Source organism: Oncorhynchus mykiss, chromosome 2 (assembly GCF_013265735.2).
Source record: "Oncorhynchus mykiss isolate Arlee chromosome 2, USDA_OmykA_1.1, whole genome shotgun sequence".
NCBI classification, from domain to species: domain Eukaryota; kingdom Metazoa; phylum Chordata; class Actinopteri; order Salmoniformes; family Salmonidae; genus Oncorhynchus; species Oncorhynchus mykiss.
Window position 1 is genome coordinate 11,385,383 of NC_048566.1, and position 17,507 is coordinate 11,402,889.

The 17,507-nt window shown below is 50.2% G+C and overlaps 2 protein-coding genes across 2 annotated transcripts; one reads left to right on the forward strand and one right to left on the reverse strand.

The window, feature by feature from the left end:
• Positions 1-7,559: 7,559 nt before the first annotated feature.
• Positions 7,560-11,926, forward strand: echdc1 (enoyl CoA hydratase domain containing 1). Its single transcript, XM_036938002.1, has 6 exons — positions 7,560-7,675; positions 8,136-8,469; positions 10,183-10,325; positions 11,071-11,123; positions 11,219-11,299; positions 11,485-11,926. Exons 2-6 carry the CDS (start codon positions 8,196-8,198, stop codon positions 11,897-11,899), a joined length of 966 nt encoding a protein of 321 aa, XP_036793897.1. The 5' UTR covers positions 7,560-7,675; positions 8,136-8,195; the 3' UTR covers positions 11,900-11,926.
• Positions 11,927-12,709: 783 nt separating this feature from the next.
• Positions 12,710-17,480, reverse strand: LOC110514530 (60S ribosomal protein L30). The gene is made up of 4 exons (XM_036938010.1): positions 17,299-17,480; positions 15,462-15,607; positions 12,990-13,120; positions 12,710-12,823 (listed from the first exon to the last, which is right to left on the reverse strand). Exons 1-4 carry the CDS (start codon positions 17,317-17,319, stop codon positions 12,771-12,773), a joined length of 351 nt encoding a protein of 116 aa, XP_036793905.1. The 5' UTR covers positions 17,320-17,480; the 3' UTR covers positions 12,710-12,770.
• Positions 17,481-17,507: the final 27 nt, after the last annotated feature.

Sequence of the window (17,507 nt, forward strand, 5' to 3'; positions counted from 1 at the left end):
GTGGGGATATCAGGAGGAGGGAGAGAGGAAAGGTGGGGATATCAGGAGGAGGGAGAGAGGTGGGGATATCAGGAGGAGGGAGAGAGGTGGGGATATCAGGAGGAGGGAGAGAGGAAAGATGGGGATATCAGGAAGAGGGAGAGAGGAAAGGTGGTGATATCAGGAGGAGGGAGAGAAGAAAGTTGGGGATATCAGGAGGAGGTAGAGAGGAAAGGTGGGGATATCAGGAGGAGGGAGAGAGGAAAGGTGGGGATATCAGGAGGAGGGAGAGAGGAAAGGTGGGGATATCAGGAGGAGGGAGAGAGGTAAGGTGGGGATATCAGGAGGAGGTAGAGAGGAAAGGTGGGGATATCAGGAGGAGGTAGAGAGGAAAGGTGGGGATATCAGGAGGAGGGAGAGAGGTGGGGATATCAGGAGGAGGGAGAGAAGAAAGGTGGGGATATCAGGAGGAGGTAGAGAGGAAAGGTGGGGATATCAGGAGGAGGTAGAGAGGAAAGGTGGGGATATCAGGAGAAGGTAGAGAGGAAAGGTGGGGATATCAGGAGGAGGTAGAGAGGAAAGGTGGGGATATCAGGAGGAGGGAGAGAGGTAAGGTGGGGATATCAGGAGGAGGTAGAGAGGAAAGGTGGGGATATCAGGAGGAGGGAGAGAGGTGGGGATATCAGGAGGAGGGAGAGAGGAAAGGTGGGGATATCAGGAGGAGGGAGAGAGGAAAGGTGGGGATATCAGGAGGAGGGAGAGAGGTGGGGATATCAGGAGGAGGGAGAGAGGTGGGGATATCAGGAGGAGGGAGAGAGGAAAGATGGGGATATCAGGAAGAGGGAGAGAGGAAAGGTGGTGATATCAGGAGGAGGGAGAGAAGAAAGTTGGGGATATCAGGAGGAGGTAGAGAGGAAAGGTGGGGATATCAGGAGGAGGGAGAGAGGAAAGGTGGGGATATCAGGAGGAGGGAGAGAGGAAAGGTGGGGATATCAGGAGGAGGGAGAGAGGTAAGGTGGGGATATCAGGAGGAGGTAGAGAGGAAAGGTGGGGATATCAGGAGGAGGTAGAGAGGCGGGGGTATCAGGAGGAGGTAGAGAGGAAAGGTGGGGATATCAGGAGGAGGGAGAGAGGAAAGGTGGGGATATCAGGAGGAGGGAGAGAGGTGGGGATATCAGGAGGAGGGAGAGAGGTGGGGATATCAGGAGGAGGGAGAGAGGGAAGATGGGGATATCAGGAAGAGGGAGAGAGGTGGGGATATCAGGAGGAGGGAGAGAGGAAAGTGGGGATATCAGGAGGAGGGAGAGAGGAAAGGTGGGGATATCAGGAGGAGGGAGAGAGGAAAGGTGGGGATATCAGGAGGAGGGAGAGAGGAAAGGTGGGGATATCAGGAGGAGGGAGAGAGGAAAGGTGGGGATATCAGGAGGAGGTAGAGAAGAAAGGTGGGGATATCAGGAGGAGGTAGAGAAGAAAGGTGGGGATATCAGGAGGAGGGAGAGAAGAAAGGTGGGGATATCAGGAGGAGGTAGAGAAGAAAGGTGGGGATATCAGGAGGAGGGAGAGAAGAAAGGTGGTGATATCAGGAGGAGGTAGAGAAGAAAGGTGGGGATATCAGGAGGAGGGAGAGAGGTGGGGATATCAGGAGGAGGGAGAGAGGAAAGGTGGGGATATCAGGAGGAGGGAGAGAGGAAAGGTGGGGATATCAGGAGGAGGTAGATAGGAAAGGTGGGGATATCAGGAGGAGGTAGAGAGGAAAGGTGGGGATATCAGGAGGAGGGAGAGAGGTGGGGATATCAGGAGGAGGGAGAGAAGAAAGGTGGGGATATCAGGAGGAGGTAGAGAGGAAAGGTGGGGATATCAGGAGGAGGTAGAGAGGAAAGGTGGGGATATCAGGAGAAGGTAGAGAGGAAAGGTGGGGATATCAGGAGGAGGTAGAGAGGAAAGGTGGGGATATCAGGAGGAGGGAGAGAGGTAAGGTGGGGATATCAGGAGGAGGTAGAGAGGAAAGGTGGGGATATCAGGAGGAGGGAGAGAGGTGGGGATATCAGGAGGAGGGAGAGAGGAAAGTGGGGATATCAGGAGGAGGGAGAGAGGAAAGGTGGGGATATCAGGAGGAGGGAGAGAGGTGGGGATATCAGGAGGAGGGAGAGAGGTGGGGATATCAGGAGGAGGGAGAGAGGAAAGATGGGGATATCAGGAAGAGGGAGAGAGGAAAGGTGGTGATATCAGGAGGAGGGAGAGAAGAAAGTTGGGGATATCAGGAGGAGGTAGAGAGGAAAGGTGGGGATATCAGGAGGAGGGAGAGAGGAAAGGTGGGGATATCAGGAGGAGGGAGAGAGGAAAGGTGGGGATATCAGGAGGAGGGAGAGAGGTAAGGTGGGGATATCAGGAGGAGGTAGAGAGGAAAGGTGGGGATATCAGGAGGAGGTAGAGAGGAAAGGTGGGGATATCAGGAGGAGGGAGAGAGGTGGGGATATCAGGAGGAGGGAGAGAAGAAAGGTGGGGATATCAGGAGGAGGTAGAGAGGAAAGGTGGGGATATCAGGAGGAGGTAGAGAGGAAAGGTGGGGATATCAGGAGAAGGTAGAGAGGAAAGGTGGGGATATCAGGAGGAGGTAGAGAGGAAAGGTGGGGATATCAGGAGGAGGGAGAGAGGTAAGGTGGGGATATCAGGAGGAGGTAGAGAGGAAAGGTGGGGATATCAGGAGGAGGGAGAGAGGTGGGGATATCAGGAGGAGGGAGAGAGGAAAGGTGGGGATATCAGGAGGAGGGAGAGAGGAAAGGTGGGGATATCAGGAGGAGGGAGAGAGGTGGGGATATCAGGAGGAGGGAGAGAGGTGGGGATATCAGGAGGAGGGAGAGAGGAAAGATGGGGATATCAGGAAGAGGGAGAGAGGAAAGGTGGTGATATCAGGAGGAGGGAGAGAAGAAAGTTGGGGATATCAGGAGGAGGTAGAGAGGAAAGGTGGGGATATCAGGAGGAGGGAGAGAGGAAAGGTGGGGATATCAGGAGGAGGTAGATAGGAAAGGTGGGGATATCAGGAGGAGGTAGAGAGGAAAGGTGGGGATATCAGGAGGAGGGAGAGAGGTGGGGATATCAGGAGGAGGGAGAGAAGAAAGGTGGGGATATCAGGAGGAGGTAGAGAGGAAAGGTGGGGATATCAGGAGGAGGTAGAGAGGAAAGGTGGGGATATCAGGAGAAGGTAGAGAGGAAAGGTGGGGATATCAGGAGGAGGTAGAGAGGAAAGGTGGGGATATCAGGAGGAGGGAGAGAGGTAAGGTGGGGATATCAGGAGGAGGTAGAGAGGAAAGGTGGGGATATCAGGAGGAGGGAGAGAGGTGGGGATATCAGGAGGAGGGAGAGAGGAAAGTGGGGATATCAGGAGGAGGGAGAGAGGAAAGGTGGGGATATCAGGAGGAGGGAGAGAGGTGGGGATATCAGGAGGAGGGAGAGAGGTGGGGATATCAGGAGGAGGGAGAGAGGAAAGATGGGGATATCAGGAAGAGGGAGAGAGGAAAGGTGGTGATATCAGGAGGAGGGAGAGAAGAAAGTTGGGGATATCAGGAGGAGGGAGAGAAGAAAGGTGGGGATATCAGGAGGAGGTAGAGAGGAAAGGTGGGGATATCAGGAGGAGGTAGAGAGGAAAGGTGGGGATATCAGGAGAAGGTAGAGAGGAAAGGTGGGGATATCAGGAGGAGGTAGAGAGGAAAGGTGGGGATATCAGGAGGAGGGAGAGAGGTAAGGTGGGGATATCAGGAGGAGGTAGAGAGGAAAGGTGGGGATATCAGGAGGAGGGAGAGAGGTGGGGATATCAGGAGGAGGGAGAGAGGAAAGTGGGGATATCAGGAGGAGGGAGAGAGGAAAGGTGGGGATATCAGGAGGAGGGAGAGAGGTGGGGATATCAGGAGGAGGGAGAGAGGTGGGGATATCAGGAGGAGGGAGAGAGGAAAGATGGGGATATCAGGAAGAGGGAGAGAGGAAAGGTGGTGATATCAGGAGGAGGGAGAGAAGAAAGTTGGGGATATCAGGAGGAGGTAGAGAGGAAAGGTGGGGATATCAGGAGGAGGGAGAGAGGAAAGGTGGGGATATCAGGAGGAGGGAGAGAGGAAAGGTGGGGATATCAGGAGGAGGGAGAGAGGTAAGGTGGGGATATCAGGAGGAGGTAGAGAGGAAAGGTGGGGATATCAGGAGGAGGTAGAGAGGAAAGGTGGGGATATCAGGAGGAGGGAGAGAGGTGGGGATATCAGGAGGAGGGAGAGAAGAAAGGTGGGGATATCAGGAGGAGGTAGAGAGGAAAGGTGGGGATATCAGGAGGAGGTAGAGAGGAAAGGTGGGGATATCAGGAGAAGGTAGAGAGGAAAGGTGGGGATATCAGGAGGAGGTAGAGAGGAAAGGTGGGGATATCAGGAGGAGGGAGAGAGGTAAGGTGGGGATATCAGGAGGAGGTAGAGAGGAAAGGTGGGGATATCAGGAGGAGGGAGAGAGGTGGGGATATCAGGAGGAGGGAGAGAGGAAAGGTGGGGATATCAGGAGGAGGGAGAGAGGAAAGGTGGGGATATCAGGAGGAGGGAGAGAGGTGGGGATATCAGGAGGAGGGAGAGAGGTGGGGATATCAGGAGGAGGGAGAGAGGAAAGATGGGGATATCAGGAAGAGGGAGAGAGGAAAGGTGGTGATATCAGGAGGAGGGAGAGAAGAAAGTTGGGGATATCAGGAGGAGGTAGAGAGGAAAGGTGGGGATATCAGGAGGAGGGAGAGAGGAAAGGTGGGGATATCAGGAGGAGGGAGAGAGGAAAGGTGGGGATATCAGGAGGAGGGAGAGAGGTAAGGTGGGGATATCAGGAGGAGGTAGAGAGGAAAGGTGGGGATATCAGGAGGAGGTAGAGAGGTGGGGGTATCAGGAGGAGGTAGAGAGGAAAGGTGGGGATATCAGGAGGAGGGAGAGAGGAAAGGTGGGGATATCAGGAGGAGGGAGAGAGGTGGGGATATCAGGAGGAGGGAGAGAGGTGGGGATATCAGGAGGAGGGAGAGAGGGAAGATGGGGATATCAGGAAGAGGGAGAGAGGAAAGGTGGTGATATCAGGAGGAGGGAGAGAAGAAAGTTGGGGATATCAGGAGGAGGTAGAGAGGAAAGGTGGGGATATCAGGAGGAGGGAGAGAGGAAAGGTGGGGATATCAGGAGGAGGGAGAGAGGAAAGGTGGGGATATCAGGAGGAGGGAGAGAGGAAAGGTGGAGATATCAGGAGGAGGGAGAGAGGAAAGGTGGAGATATCAGGAGGAGGGAGAGAGGAAAGGTGGGGATATCAGGAGGAGGGAGAGAGGAAAGGTGGTGATATCAGGAGGAGGGAGAGAGGAAAGGTGGGGATATCAGGAGGAGGGAGAGAGGAAAGGTGGGGATATCAGGAGGAGGGAGAGAGGAAAGGTGGGGATATCAGGAGGAGGGAGAGAGGAAAGGTGGGGATATCAGGAGAAGGGAGAGAGGAAAGGTGGGGATATCAGGAGGAGGGAGAGAGGAAAGGTGGTGATATCAGGAGGAGGGAGAGAGGAAAGGTGGGGATATCAGGAGGAGGGAGAGAGGAAAGGAGGGGATATCAGGAGGAGGGAGAGAGGAAAGGAGGGGATATCAGGAGGAGGGAGAGAGGAAAGGAGGGGATATCAGGAGGAGGGAGAGAGGAAAGGAGGGGATATCAGGAGGAGGGAGAGAGGAAAGGAGGGGATATCAGGAGGAGGGAGAGAGGAAAGGTGGGGATATCAGGAGGAGAGAGAGAGGAAAGGTGGTGATATCAGGAGGAGGGAGAGAGGAAAGGTAGTGATATCAGGAGGAGGGAGAGAGGAAAGGTGGGGATATCAGGAGGAGGGAGAGAGGAAAGGTGGGGATATCAGGAGGAGGGAGAGAAGAAAGGTGGGGATATCAGGAGGAGGGAGAGAGGAAAGGTGGGGATATCAGGAGGAGGGAGAGAGGAAAGGTGGGGATATCAGGAGGAGGGAGAGAGGAAAGGTGGGGATATCAGGAGGAGGGAGAGAGGAAAGGTGGTGATATCAGGAGGAGGGAGAGAGGAAAGGTGGGGATATCAGGAGGAGGGAGAGTGGAAAGGAGGGGATATCAGGAGGAGGGAGAGAGGAAAGGAGGGGATATCAGGAGGAGGGAGAGGAAAGGAGGGGATATCAGGAGGAGGGAGAGAGGAAAGGAGGGGATATCAGGAGGAGGGAGAGAGGAAAGGTGGGGATATCAGGAGGAGGGAGAGAGGAAAGGTGGGGATATCAGGAGGAGGGAGAGAGGAAAGGTGGGGATATCAGGAGGAGGGAGAGAGGAAAGGTTGGGATATCAGGAGGAGGGAGAGAGGAAAGGTGGGGATATCAGGAGGAGGGAGAGAGGAAAGGTTGGGATATCAGGAGGAGGGAGAGAGGAAAGGTGGGGATATCAGGAGGAGGGAGAGAGGAAAGGTGGGGATATCAGGAGGAGGGAGAGAGGAAAGGTGGGGATATCAGTAGGAGGGAGAGAGGAAAGGTGGGGATATCAGGAGGAGGGAGAGAGGAAAGGTGGTGATATCAGGAGGAGGGAGAGAGGAAAGGAGGGGATATCAGGAGGAGGGAGAGAGGAAAGGTGGGGATATCAGGAGGAGGGAGAGAGGAAAGGTGGGGATATCAGGAGGAGGGAGAGAGGAAAGGTTGGGATATCAGGAGGAGGGAGAGAGGAAAGGTGGGGATATCAGGAGGAGGGAGAGAGGAAAGGTGGGGATATCAGGAGGAGGGAGAGAGGAAAGGTGGGGATATCAGGAGGAGGGAGAGAGGAAAGGTGGGGATATCAGGAGGAGGGAGAGAGGAAAGGTGGGGATATCAGGAGGAGGGAGAGAGGAAAGGTGGGGATATCAGGAGGAGGGAGAGAGGAAAGGTGGTGATATCAGGAGGAGGGAGAGAGGAAAGGAGGGGATATCAGGAGGAGGGAGAGAGGAAAGGAGGGGATATCAGGAGGAGGGAGAGAGGAAAGGAGGGGATATCAGGAGGAGAGAGAGAGGAAAGGTGGGGATATCAGGAGGAGAGAGAGAGGAAAGGTGGGGATATCAGGAGGAGGGAGAGAGGAAAGGTGGGGATATCAGGAGGAGGGAGAGAGGAAAGGAGGGGATATCAGGAGGAGGGAGAGAGGAAAGGTGGGGATATCAGGAGGAGGGAGAGAGGAAAGGAGGGGATATCAGGAGGAGGGAGAGAGGAAAGGTGGGGATATCAGGAGGAGGGAGAGAGGAAAGGAGGGGATATCAGGAGGAGGGAGAGAGGAAAGGAGGGGATATCAGGAGGAGGGAGAGAGGAAAGGAGGGGATATCAGGAGGAGGGAGAGAGGAAAGGAGGGGATATCAGGAGGGTGTATTTCCATTTTTTTTTAAATGTATTTTTTATTTCTTTAATTTTGTTCAGCCCCTGTCCCCGCAGAAGGCCTTTTGGCTGTTGATAGGCTGTCATTGTAATTAAAATGTTGTTCTTAACTGACTTGCCTAATTAAATAAAGGTTAAAGAGTGTATACCACAATTCTCTTTAGTAAAACTACATAGAATCAATCATTCTGAACGATGGTAGTGTTCGCTTGCCCTCGTGTGTCGGTTCCAGCGAAGTGCAGCTGGCCAAGTTCCTTGTTCACTGGTTCATGTTTCCGGGGGGCGAGGTTTCAATGTAACACCACAACATTGAGCTATCAAACAGCACAGGTTTGTGAAATATTTTAAGATGTCGCTTCTTATGTTATATCACCTAATTATCAGGTTGTTAGGGACGTTTTTTCCACAGTACTTTTGGGGATGTTAAAGTCTACGCTTTTAGAAATCCACATTTTTATAAAGGGGATATAACTGAAGGACATGGTTAGTTTAGCTAGCTCTTGCCCATCGCTCAAAGGCAACAACAATAAGGTGCCTCTGCACGGGCCAGATGCGCATGCGTAGATCTCTTAGTTGGGACCGGACGCATGCCCTTGGACCTGAGCTACTGTCTATCTGCCTCAGTTAGCACAGACAGAGGACTATTATGGACTGGTAGCTGCACACATACGACCTAGCAACCAACTCTGGCCAACTGTTTTTACAGTTCAATAACAGTGCTGATTCCTCTCTGTTTCCCTCCCTTGCTCTTCCTCTCCTTTTTGTTTCTCTCTCTCCTCCTCTTCCTCAGTCCCTCTCCTGTCTGTTTCTATCCCTCCATCCTTCTCTCCTACCTTTCCCTGGTAGCAGCATGGTTCTGTCTGCAGCCAGGCAGCACCTCCTCGGGGGCATTCGGCTTGGTGCCTGTGGGCAGCACCTCCTCGGGGGCAGTCGGCCTGGTGCCTGGGGGCAGAACCTCCTCAGGGGGATTGGATCAGTTTACACCGCTGCCAAGGGGTTCCAGGAGAAGGAGATCAGAGAGAAACTCCAAGCTTTCCCTGGGGGATCTATAGACCTTGTCAAACAGGAGTCGGGCATCGCGGTACTGACCGTCAACAACCCTGCTCGCATGAACGCTTTCTCTGGTATGGAAGCACTGCCTAATGTTATATTGTATAAATTGATCCGAGTGTTGCTCTTTGCTGACCTGCAATTCAGACTAAATATCACTCCGATTCTCTTCGGTTTTCTCTTCACCAAACGGAGTGAAATATATTTCACTTTATATTTCCGACTCTTTGTTTCTCCTGAGAATGACAGTGGAACTAAGGGGGCTGGTGCTCAATGAACTGGGTTGTGTTGAGTAGGGCACACTGTAGCAAAACGTTTAGCAACAGATGACCAACAAAAAAAAAACGTGTTTATTTGGATCTCCATTAGCTTTTGCAGAAGCAGCAGCTGCTCATTCTGGGAGGTCCACAAAAACAACACAAAACATGACAACAGAACACTGATACACTGATGGACAAGGACTTACAATTACAAAACCATTTAACAATACAACAAAACAATGTGTGTTTGTTTGTGTCCCCTCACATTTTCCGTCATTCCATGAGATATTGTTTAATCTGGGTTTTTTTTAAAAGGTAATTTTGCTGTTCGCTGGGAGCTGTAATTGGGAGATGGGAGTTCCATGCGATCATGGCTCTGTGTAATACTGTGCTTTGCCGTGAATTCAGTTTGGACTTGGGAACTGTGAAGGGACCCCTGGTGGCATGTCTTGTGGGGTATGTCTGGGTGTCTGAAGAGACCCCTGGTGGCAGGTCTTGTGGGGTAGGTATGAATGTCTGAATAGACCCCTGGTGGCATGTGTATAGGTGTCTGAGGAGACACCTGGTGGCATGTCTAGTGGGGTATGTCTTGGTGTCTGAAGAGACCCCTGGTGGAATGTCTTGTGGGTTATATATGGGTGTCTGAAGAGACCCCTGGTGGCATGTCTTGTGGGGTATGTATGGGTGTCTGAAGAGACCCCTGGTGGCATGTCTTGTGAGGTATGTATGAATGTGTGAAGAGACCCCTGGTGGCATGTCTTGTGGGGTATGTATAGGTGTCTGAAGAGACCCCTGGTTGCATGTCTTGTGGGGTATGTCTGGGTGTCTGAAGAGACCCCTGGTGGCAGGTCTTGTGGGGTATGTATGGGTGTCTGAAGAGACCCCTGGTGGCATGTCTTGTGGGGTATGTATGAATGTGTGGAGACCCCTGGTGGCATGTCTTGTGGGGTATGTATAGGTGTCTGAAGAGACCCCTGGTGGCATGTCTTGTGGGGTATGTCTGGGTGTCTGAAGAGACCCCTGGTGGCAGGTCTTGTGGGGTAGGTATGAATGTCTAAAGAGACCCCTGGTGGCATGTCTTGTGGGGTATGTATGAATGTCTGAAGAGACACCTGGTGGCATGTCTTGTGGGGTATGTATAGGTGTCTGAAGAGACCCCTGGTGGCATGTCTTGTGGGGTATGTATAGGTGTCTGAAGAGACCCCTGGTGGCATGTCTTGTGGGGTATGTATGGGTGTCTGAAGAGACCCCTGGTGGCATGTCTTGTGGGGTATGTATGGGTGTCTGAAGAGACCCCTGGTGGCATGTCTTGTGGGGTATGTATGGGTGTCTGAGCTGAATGTTATTTGATTAGACAGACTATCTAGAATTTTCATCACAGTAATATTTCTCATGAAAACTAGAAGAGAAGCAGTTTGTCTCTCGTCAATCCTCCACCTCATATTGAACATGTTCAGGTTGTACCTCCCTGTTTCATTCAGGTTCAAAACGTTTTATCCCTACTGAACACTACCCTGTTTTCTCCAGGTTCCATGATGGTGGAGCTGGAGGAGAGGGTGTCCCAGCTAGAGGAGTGGACGGAGGGCAAAGGTCTCATCATCCAGGGGGCTGCTGGGACATTCTGCTCTGGGTCAGACCTCAACGCAGTCAGGGCTATATCCAATCCTCAGGTCAGTTTTCAATGTTGTCAGAGATATATCTAACCCTCAGGTCAGTCCTCAATGCTGTCAGAGATATATCCAACCCTCAGGTCAGTCCTCAATGTTGTCAGAGATATAGCCAACCCTCAGGCCAGTCCTCAATGTTGTCAGAGATATATCCAACCCTCAGGTCAGTCCTCAATGTTGTCAGAGATATATCCAACCCTCAGGTCAGTCCTCAATGTTGTCAGAGATATATCTAACCCTCAGGTCAGTCCTCAATGTTGTCAGAGATATAGCCAACCCTCAGGCCAGTCCTCAATGTTGTCAGAGATATATCCAACCCTCAGGTCAGTCCTCAATGTTGTCAGAGATATAGCCAACCCTCAGGCCAGTCCTCAATGTTGTCAGAGATATATCCAACCCTCAGGTCAGTCCTCAATGTTGTCAGAGATATATCCAACCCTCAGGTCAGTCTCTCTGAGGTTCTCTCTCTGAAAGACCAGTAGAAAGCTCAGTGAACAGTTTTTATTCAGTCACATTTGTATTGGGGCACTCCTACTTCCATCCAATCTGACTTCCTAAACCGAGTGTGCTTCTTTCCTTCCTTGGTTGATGAATTAAGGTCACTAATTAGTCAGGAAGTCCCCTCACCTGGTTGTCTAGGTCTTAATTGAAAGGAACCCCCCCCCCCCCAAAAACCAGCAGACACTACCAGGCCCTCCATGGAATGAGTTGGACCTCCTGGTCTAAAACAAAGCGTCTTGTCTTTCAGGATGGGATGAAGATGTGTACGTTCATGCAGAATGCCCTGACCAGACTACTGAGGTAGTTACACACTACCCTCTGTGGTAGATGGTTCTAGATCGGCGTGTCACACCAGATGCTCTGTGCCACACTAACCCACGTGTTCTCTGTTGAAGGCTACCTCTGTTGTCTGTAGCTCTGGTGGAAGGGAACGCACTGGGGGGAGGAGCTGAACTCACTACTGCCTGTGACTTTAGGTACAGTAACGTGACTCACTGTCCATAGATATCACCATTGTGTTTATTAACCTTTAGGCCTACATCCAGATAGTGGAGAAAAGTAGAGTTCACATAAAAAGGCATTTTCTAGAAATATTAAAAAAACAAATCCACCAAGTTTCCAATCTCTAAAAAAACAAACGTTCCCGGTCTCTCCCTGCTAGGTTGATGGCGCCGGGCGGTGTGATCCAGTTTGTCCATAAACACATGGGTCTGGTCCCTGGTTGGGGCGGTGCAGCTAGATTGGTACGCATCGTAGGCGGCCAGAACGCCCTGAAGATGCTGGGTGGCGCTTTGAAAATAGACCCAGAGATGGGGCTTCAGATTGGGCTTGCGGACAGGGTCCTGGAAGGTTCCCTGGCTGGGTCTGGAGCCAATGCCCTCCTGGAGGCAGAGCAGTGGTTGGGATGCTACACCGCGGGTCCAGCCCCGGTCATCAGAGCCATAAAGAGCGTGGTGGTGTCTGGGAGAGAGCTCCCCCTGGAGGTGGCCCTGGGGACTGAGAGGGACGTGTTCGGGACAGTGTGGGGAGGACCGGCTAACCTACAGGCTCTGGCCACTAAGGCCAAACACAAGTGAATTGACTAGTCTTGCGATTACATTGTAGTCTCGTGCTAATGTTCTGGAGAAACCTAGAACGTCTGGAGTGGAAGTCGTGAACCAACCCACACCGAGACTGAACTGGAACATCAGGATGGGCTGTAGAGGGTCTGAACTCAACCAGAACACACTGAACTAGTGTATTCATTCTGACAATTATGTTGTTAAAAAAAAGGGTCTCTTAAAAACAGAAGCAAATGAATCCTACTTGTATTTGTCCAATAGCAACTATAGTTTTAGTTGGGAAATGTTTTGAACCCATTAGGCAGAATGAATACATCCCTGGACTGTGCTCTGAGAGTTTGACAGTACCCAATGACAGATTTATATTGCTGTGTTGTGAGTGACCACTAACAATCTATTATTTCAGTGAAGGAATTGTTGTCGACTGTTGGGACCAATTATATGGGCCCCATCTAAAAGTGGTAATGTTTATTACAGGAGAGTCCGATACACTAGTTGTGACATGTGAAGATGGTATTGTGCCTTTTGGCCTTTGTGGCTCTACTACAGTCCATTAACACCGGGGTGACTGAACACCAGGGGGTGACCCAACACCGGGGGGGTGACCCAACACCGGGGGGGTGACCCAACACCGGGGGGGTGACCGAACGCCGGGGGGGGGGGGGGGTGACCCAACGCCAGGGGGTGACCCTCTTCATTACAATGCAAGCTTGATGTAGAAAAAAAAAAAACACGAGTGCCCACATTTCTTAGTCTCTTCCACAATTTCTTCCATTGTACTACAATTACATGTCAATGACTAAACATATGACAAAAACAACTGGATCATCTTGAAGTCGATTTATTTATACCAAAATACATCTACAGAGAAACAGCAGTGACCAGACTACTTCTCCCCCTGTGGCTGATCAGGCATACTCCTGATGATGTCTGAGTCCCCTGTGGATGATTAGAAAATAATGACAAGTTACATTCTAGAAACCAGTAGTGAGAGAATAACAGTTTATACACACACACACACACACACACACACACACACACACACACACACACACACACACACACACACACACACACACACACACACACACACACACACACACACCAGGGTCAATGATGGCCAGGGTACAGACTCTGAAGTACTTTCCACAGGCCGTGCCGAGCTCTATGTTGTTCCCACTGTAGTGGTGGACCCCAGTCTTAGCCAGCATCGCATAGTACTCGATCTCTGATTTCCTACCGGGAGAAGAGTTCAAATCACTATTAGGGTGGGTTCACTTTAGTTCAATATCAGTGCTGAGCCCAGTCACTTTTAGGGTGGGTTCACTTTAGTTCAATATCAGTGCTGAGCCCAGTCACTTTTAGGGTGGGTTCACTTTAGTTCAATATCAGTGCTGAGCCCAGTCACTTTTAGGGTGGGTTCACTTTAGTTCAATATCAGTGCTGAGCCCAGTCACTTTTAGGGTGGGTTCACTGTAGTTCAATATCAGTGCTGAGCCCAGTCACTTTTAGGGTGGGTTCACTTTAGTTCAATATCAGTGCTGAGCCCAGTCACTTTTAGGGTGGGTTCACTTTAGTTCAATATCAGTGCTGAGCCCAGTCACTTTTAGGGTGGGTTCACTTTAGTTCAATATCAGTGCTGAGCCCAGTCACTTTTAGGGTGGGTTCACTTTAGTTCAATATCAGTGCTGAGCCCAGTCACTTTTAGGGTGGGTTCACTTTAGTTCAATATCAGTGCTGAGCCCAGTCACTTTTAGGGTGGGTTCACTTTAGTTCAATATCAGTGCTGAGCCCAGTCACTTTTAGGGTGGGTTCACTTTAGTTCAATATCAGTGCTGAGCCCAGTCACTTTTAGGGTGGGTTCACTTTAGTTCAATATCAGTGCTGAGCCCAGTCACTTTTAGGGTGGGTTCACTTTAGTTCAATATCAGTGCTGAGCCCAGTCACTTTTAGGGTGGGTTCACTTTAGTTCAATATCAGTGCTGAGCCCAGTCACTTTTAGGGTGGGTTCAATATCAGTGCTGAGCCCAGTCACTTTTAGGGTGGGTTCACTTTAGTTCAATATCAGTGCTGAGCCCAGTCACTTTTAGGGTGGGTTCAATATCAGTGCTGAGCCCAGTCACTTTTAGGGTGGGTTCACTTTAGTTCAATATCAGTGCTGAGCCCAGTCACTTTTAGGGTGGGTTCACTTTAGTTCAATATCAGTGCTGAGCCCAGTCACTTTTAGGGTGGGTTCAATATCAGTGCTGAGCCCAGTCACTTTTAGGGTGGGTTCACTTTAGTTCAATATCAGTGCTGAGCCCAGTCACTTTTAGGGTGGGTTCACTTTAGTTCAATATCAGTGCTGAGCCCAGTCACTTTTAGGGTGGGTTCACTTTAGTTCAATATCAGTGCTGAGCCCAGTCACTTTTAGGGTGGGTTCAATATCAGTGCTGAGCCCAGTCACTTTTAGGGTGGGTTCACTGTAGTTCAATATCAGTGCTGAGCCCAGTCACTTTTAGGGTGGGTTCACTTTAGTTCAATATCAGTGCTGAGCCCAGTCACCTTTAGGGTGGGTTCACTGTAGTTCAATATCAGTGCTGAGGAGGACTGCGTAATCTTCCCTGAGGGAAAGAGGCTTCTGCTCCAGCCAAGTAGTAGCACACCTGATTTCAAATAAATCAGTCAATTGAAATAAATTAATCAGGCCCTAATCTATGGATTTCACACAACTGTGAACACAGAGATATGAATCTGTTGGTCACAGACACCTTATCCAAAAAAAAAAAAAAGGTAAGGGCGTGGATCAGAAAACCAGTCCGCCGTATCTGATGTGACAAACCATTTACCTCATGCAGCGTGACACATCTCCTTCACATAAGAGTTAAATCAGGCTGTTGATTGTGGCCTGTGGAATGTTGTCCCCACTCTAATTCAAATGGCTGTGTTGAAGTTGCTGGATATTGGCTGGGAACTGGAACACAGTCCTACATGGCGATCCAGAGTGGAGGAGCGTACGCAGGCCATGGAAGAACGGGACATTACCCGCCTTCCGGGAACTGTGTACAGATTTCTTGCGACATGGGGCCCATTCATCGTCATGCTGAAACAATGGGGCCTCGGGATCTCATCATCTACATCCCTGTGTATTCAAATCGCCATCGTGTTTGTTGTCCGTAGCTTATGCCTGCCCCATGCTATAACCCCACCTCCACCACGGGGCACTCTGTTCACAACGTCATGCCTGCCCCATGCTATAACCCCACCTCCACCACGGGGCACTCTGTTCACAACGTCATGCCTGCCCCATGCTATAACCCCACCTCCACCACGATGACACTCTGTTCACAACGTCATGCCTGCCCCATGCTATAACCCCTAATCAGCTTCTTGATATGCCACATCTGTCCGGTGAATAGATTATTTTTAGCAAAGGCAAAAATGCTCACAACAGGGTTTTTAAAAAAACGAATTGTGAACTCAATATGAAAAAGCTTTTTTGCACGTATGGAAAATATCTGAGAGGTCTTATTTCAGTTCATGTCATGAGACTAACACTTCACATGTTGCGTTTCTATTTTTGGATCAGTGTAGTTACCTGAGAGCAGGTGTGTTGTTGGCCAGGATGACCAGCTTGGCTTTGCCCTGACGGATCATCCTCTGAGTCTGTTTGTAGCCCAGTACGTATTTACCACTCTTCATCACCAGCTGAAGACGAGAGTTGATGGACTCCAGGGACTTTTTCTGGGGAGAGAAACTGATTTAGAGACCAACTGTCGGAAAGTTGGCCTTCTGACAGTCAGGGCTGCTTTTAGCCCACGACTGCATAAATAGGCTCCCAAGTGGCGCAGCGGTCTAAGACACTGCATCTCAGTGTCACTACAGACCCTGGTTCAGCGATCTGAGGCACTGCATCTCAGTGCTAGAGGCGTCACTACAGACCCTGGTTCAGCGGTCTAAGACACTGCATCTCAGTGCTAGAGGCGTCACTACAGACCCTGGTTCAGCGGTCTAAGACACTGCATCTCAGTGCTAGAGGCGTCACTACAGACCCTGGTTCAGCGGTCTAAGACACTGCGTCTCAGTGCTAGAGGCGTCACTACAGACCCTGGTTCAGCGGTCTAAGGCACTGTGTCTCAGTGCTAGAGGCGTCACTACAGACCCTGGTTCAGCGGTCTTAAGACACTGCATCTCACTGTCACTACAGACCCTGGTTCGATTCCAGGCTGTATCACAACCTGCTGTGATTGGGAGTCCCATAGGGCGACACACAATTGTCCCAACTTCGTCCATTGTAGGCCATCATTGTAAATAAGAATTTGTTCTTAATTTACTTAGTTAAATAAAAAGGTTCACTTTTTAAATTTTTTTATGACAGAACACAAGGCAGTCCATGTGTAACAGTATAGCTTCCGTCCCTCTCCTCAACCAGGGATCCTCTGCACACATCAACCACAGTCACTCGCGAAGCATCGTTATCCATCTCGCCACAAAAGCCGCGGCCCTTGTAGCTCAAGGGGAACAACTACTTCAAGGTCTCAAAGCGAGTGACGTCACTGATTGAAAGGCTATTAGCGCGCACCACCGCTAACTAGCTAGCCATTTGCCATCGGTTACACATGCATCATGGCATGTCAATATAGACCAGGCGAGGGCCCGGTTTCACAAAAGCATCTTACGACTAACTTCATCGTTAGAACCTTCGTATGAGCAATGTTAAAACCTCCGAGCCGTTTCCCTAAAACCAGCACTACTAAAGTTGTACTTAAACGCGAGTTATTTATCGACTCCCGCAGACCACTCGTAGAAAAAGCCAAGAGCGTCGTTGCCTGCGTTTCCCCCCCCCCTACTGCGTCACTTTATACACAGAAGATCTCGCTAAACACAGAATCCAGATGTGGATCTGTCTCTGTGTGACCGCAGATAACTTCACAACGAAGTTGACTACAAATACACAGTTGCCAATGTCTTTATAATTGTTACAAGCAAGGTGAGAAAATATTAGCTTAAAATGAAAACCTCGATGACTGCATTAAAGTGAATACGGTATATGCTACACAGGCCTACACATTTCCCTGATATCTAAGTCAATGTAATGTTCATTTCAATGGGGTTTCATTTGACTATTAGGTCCAATGTATTTGAACGGAGAACGCTTACCCGAGAATGAACACTGCCTTTATTACACATGCCGCAACGACGCACCTACCGAACGTTGTCGTGGTGTTTCGGGAAACGCATGTTACATCTAGCGACCTAGAAAAGACGCATCGTAGACACTCGTAAGCCTAAAGTTCCTTCGCTAACCCGAAAGCGGACCCTGCTTGGTCACTCAACACTGGGATAAATTAACATTTACCCATCACCGATTAAGTTTAAGGATGTGCGCAAACATTTTTATAATAAATGAACGATTTTTCCAATCTCAAACTCACAGTTTTCTTAGTGGCCACCATGTCTTCAGTTTAGATGTTACTAGCCCACCTAAACGAGGGTATAACATGCAAGAATGAGTGATTACAATCTTGTGTTGACATCAACCGGAGAGTTTCGCTAAACGCATAGCAATCTACACCGTCCGGTAGTTGAATGAAAGAAGGAGAATTACCTCCCAGACTACAGTGCGTGTGTTTGGGAAAACAAA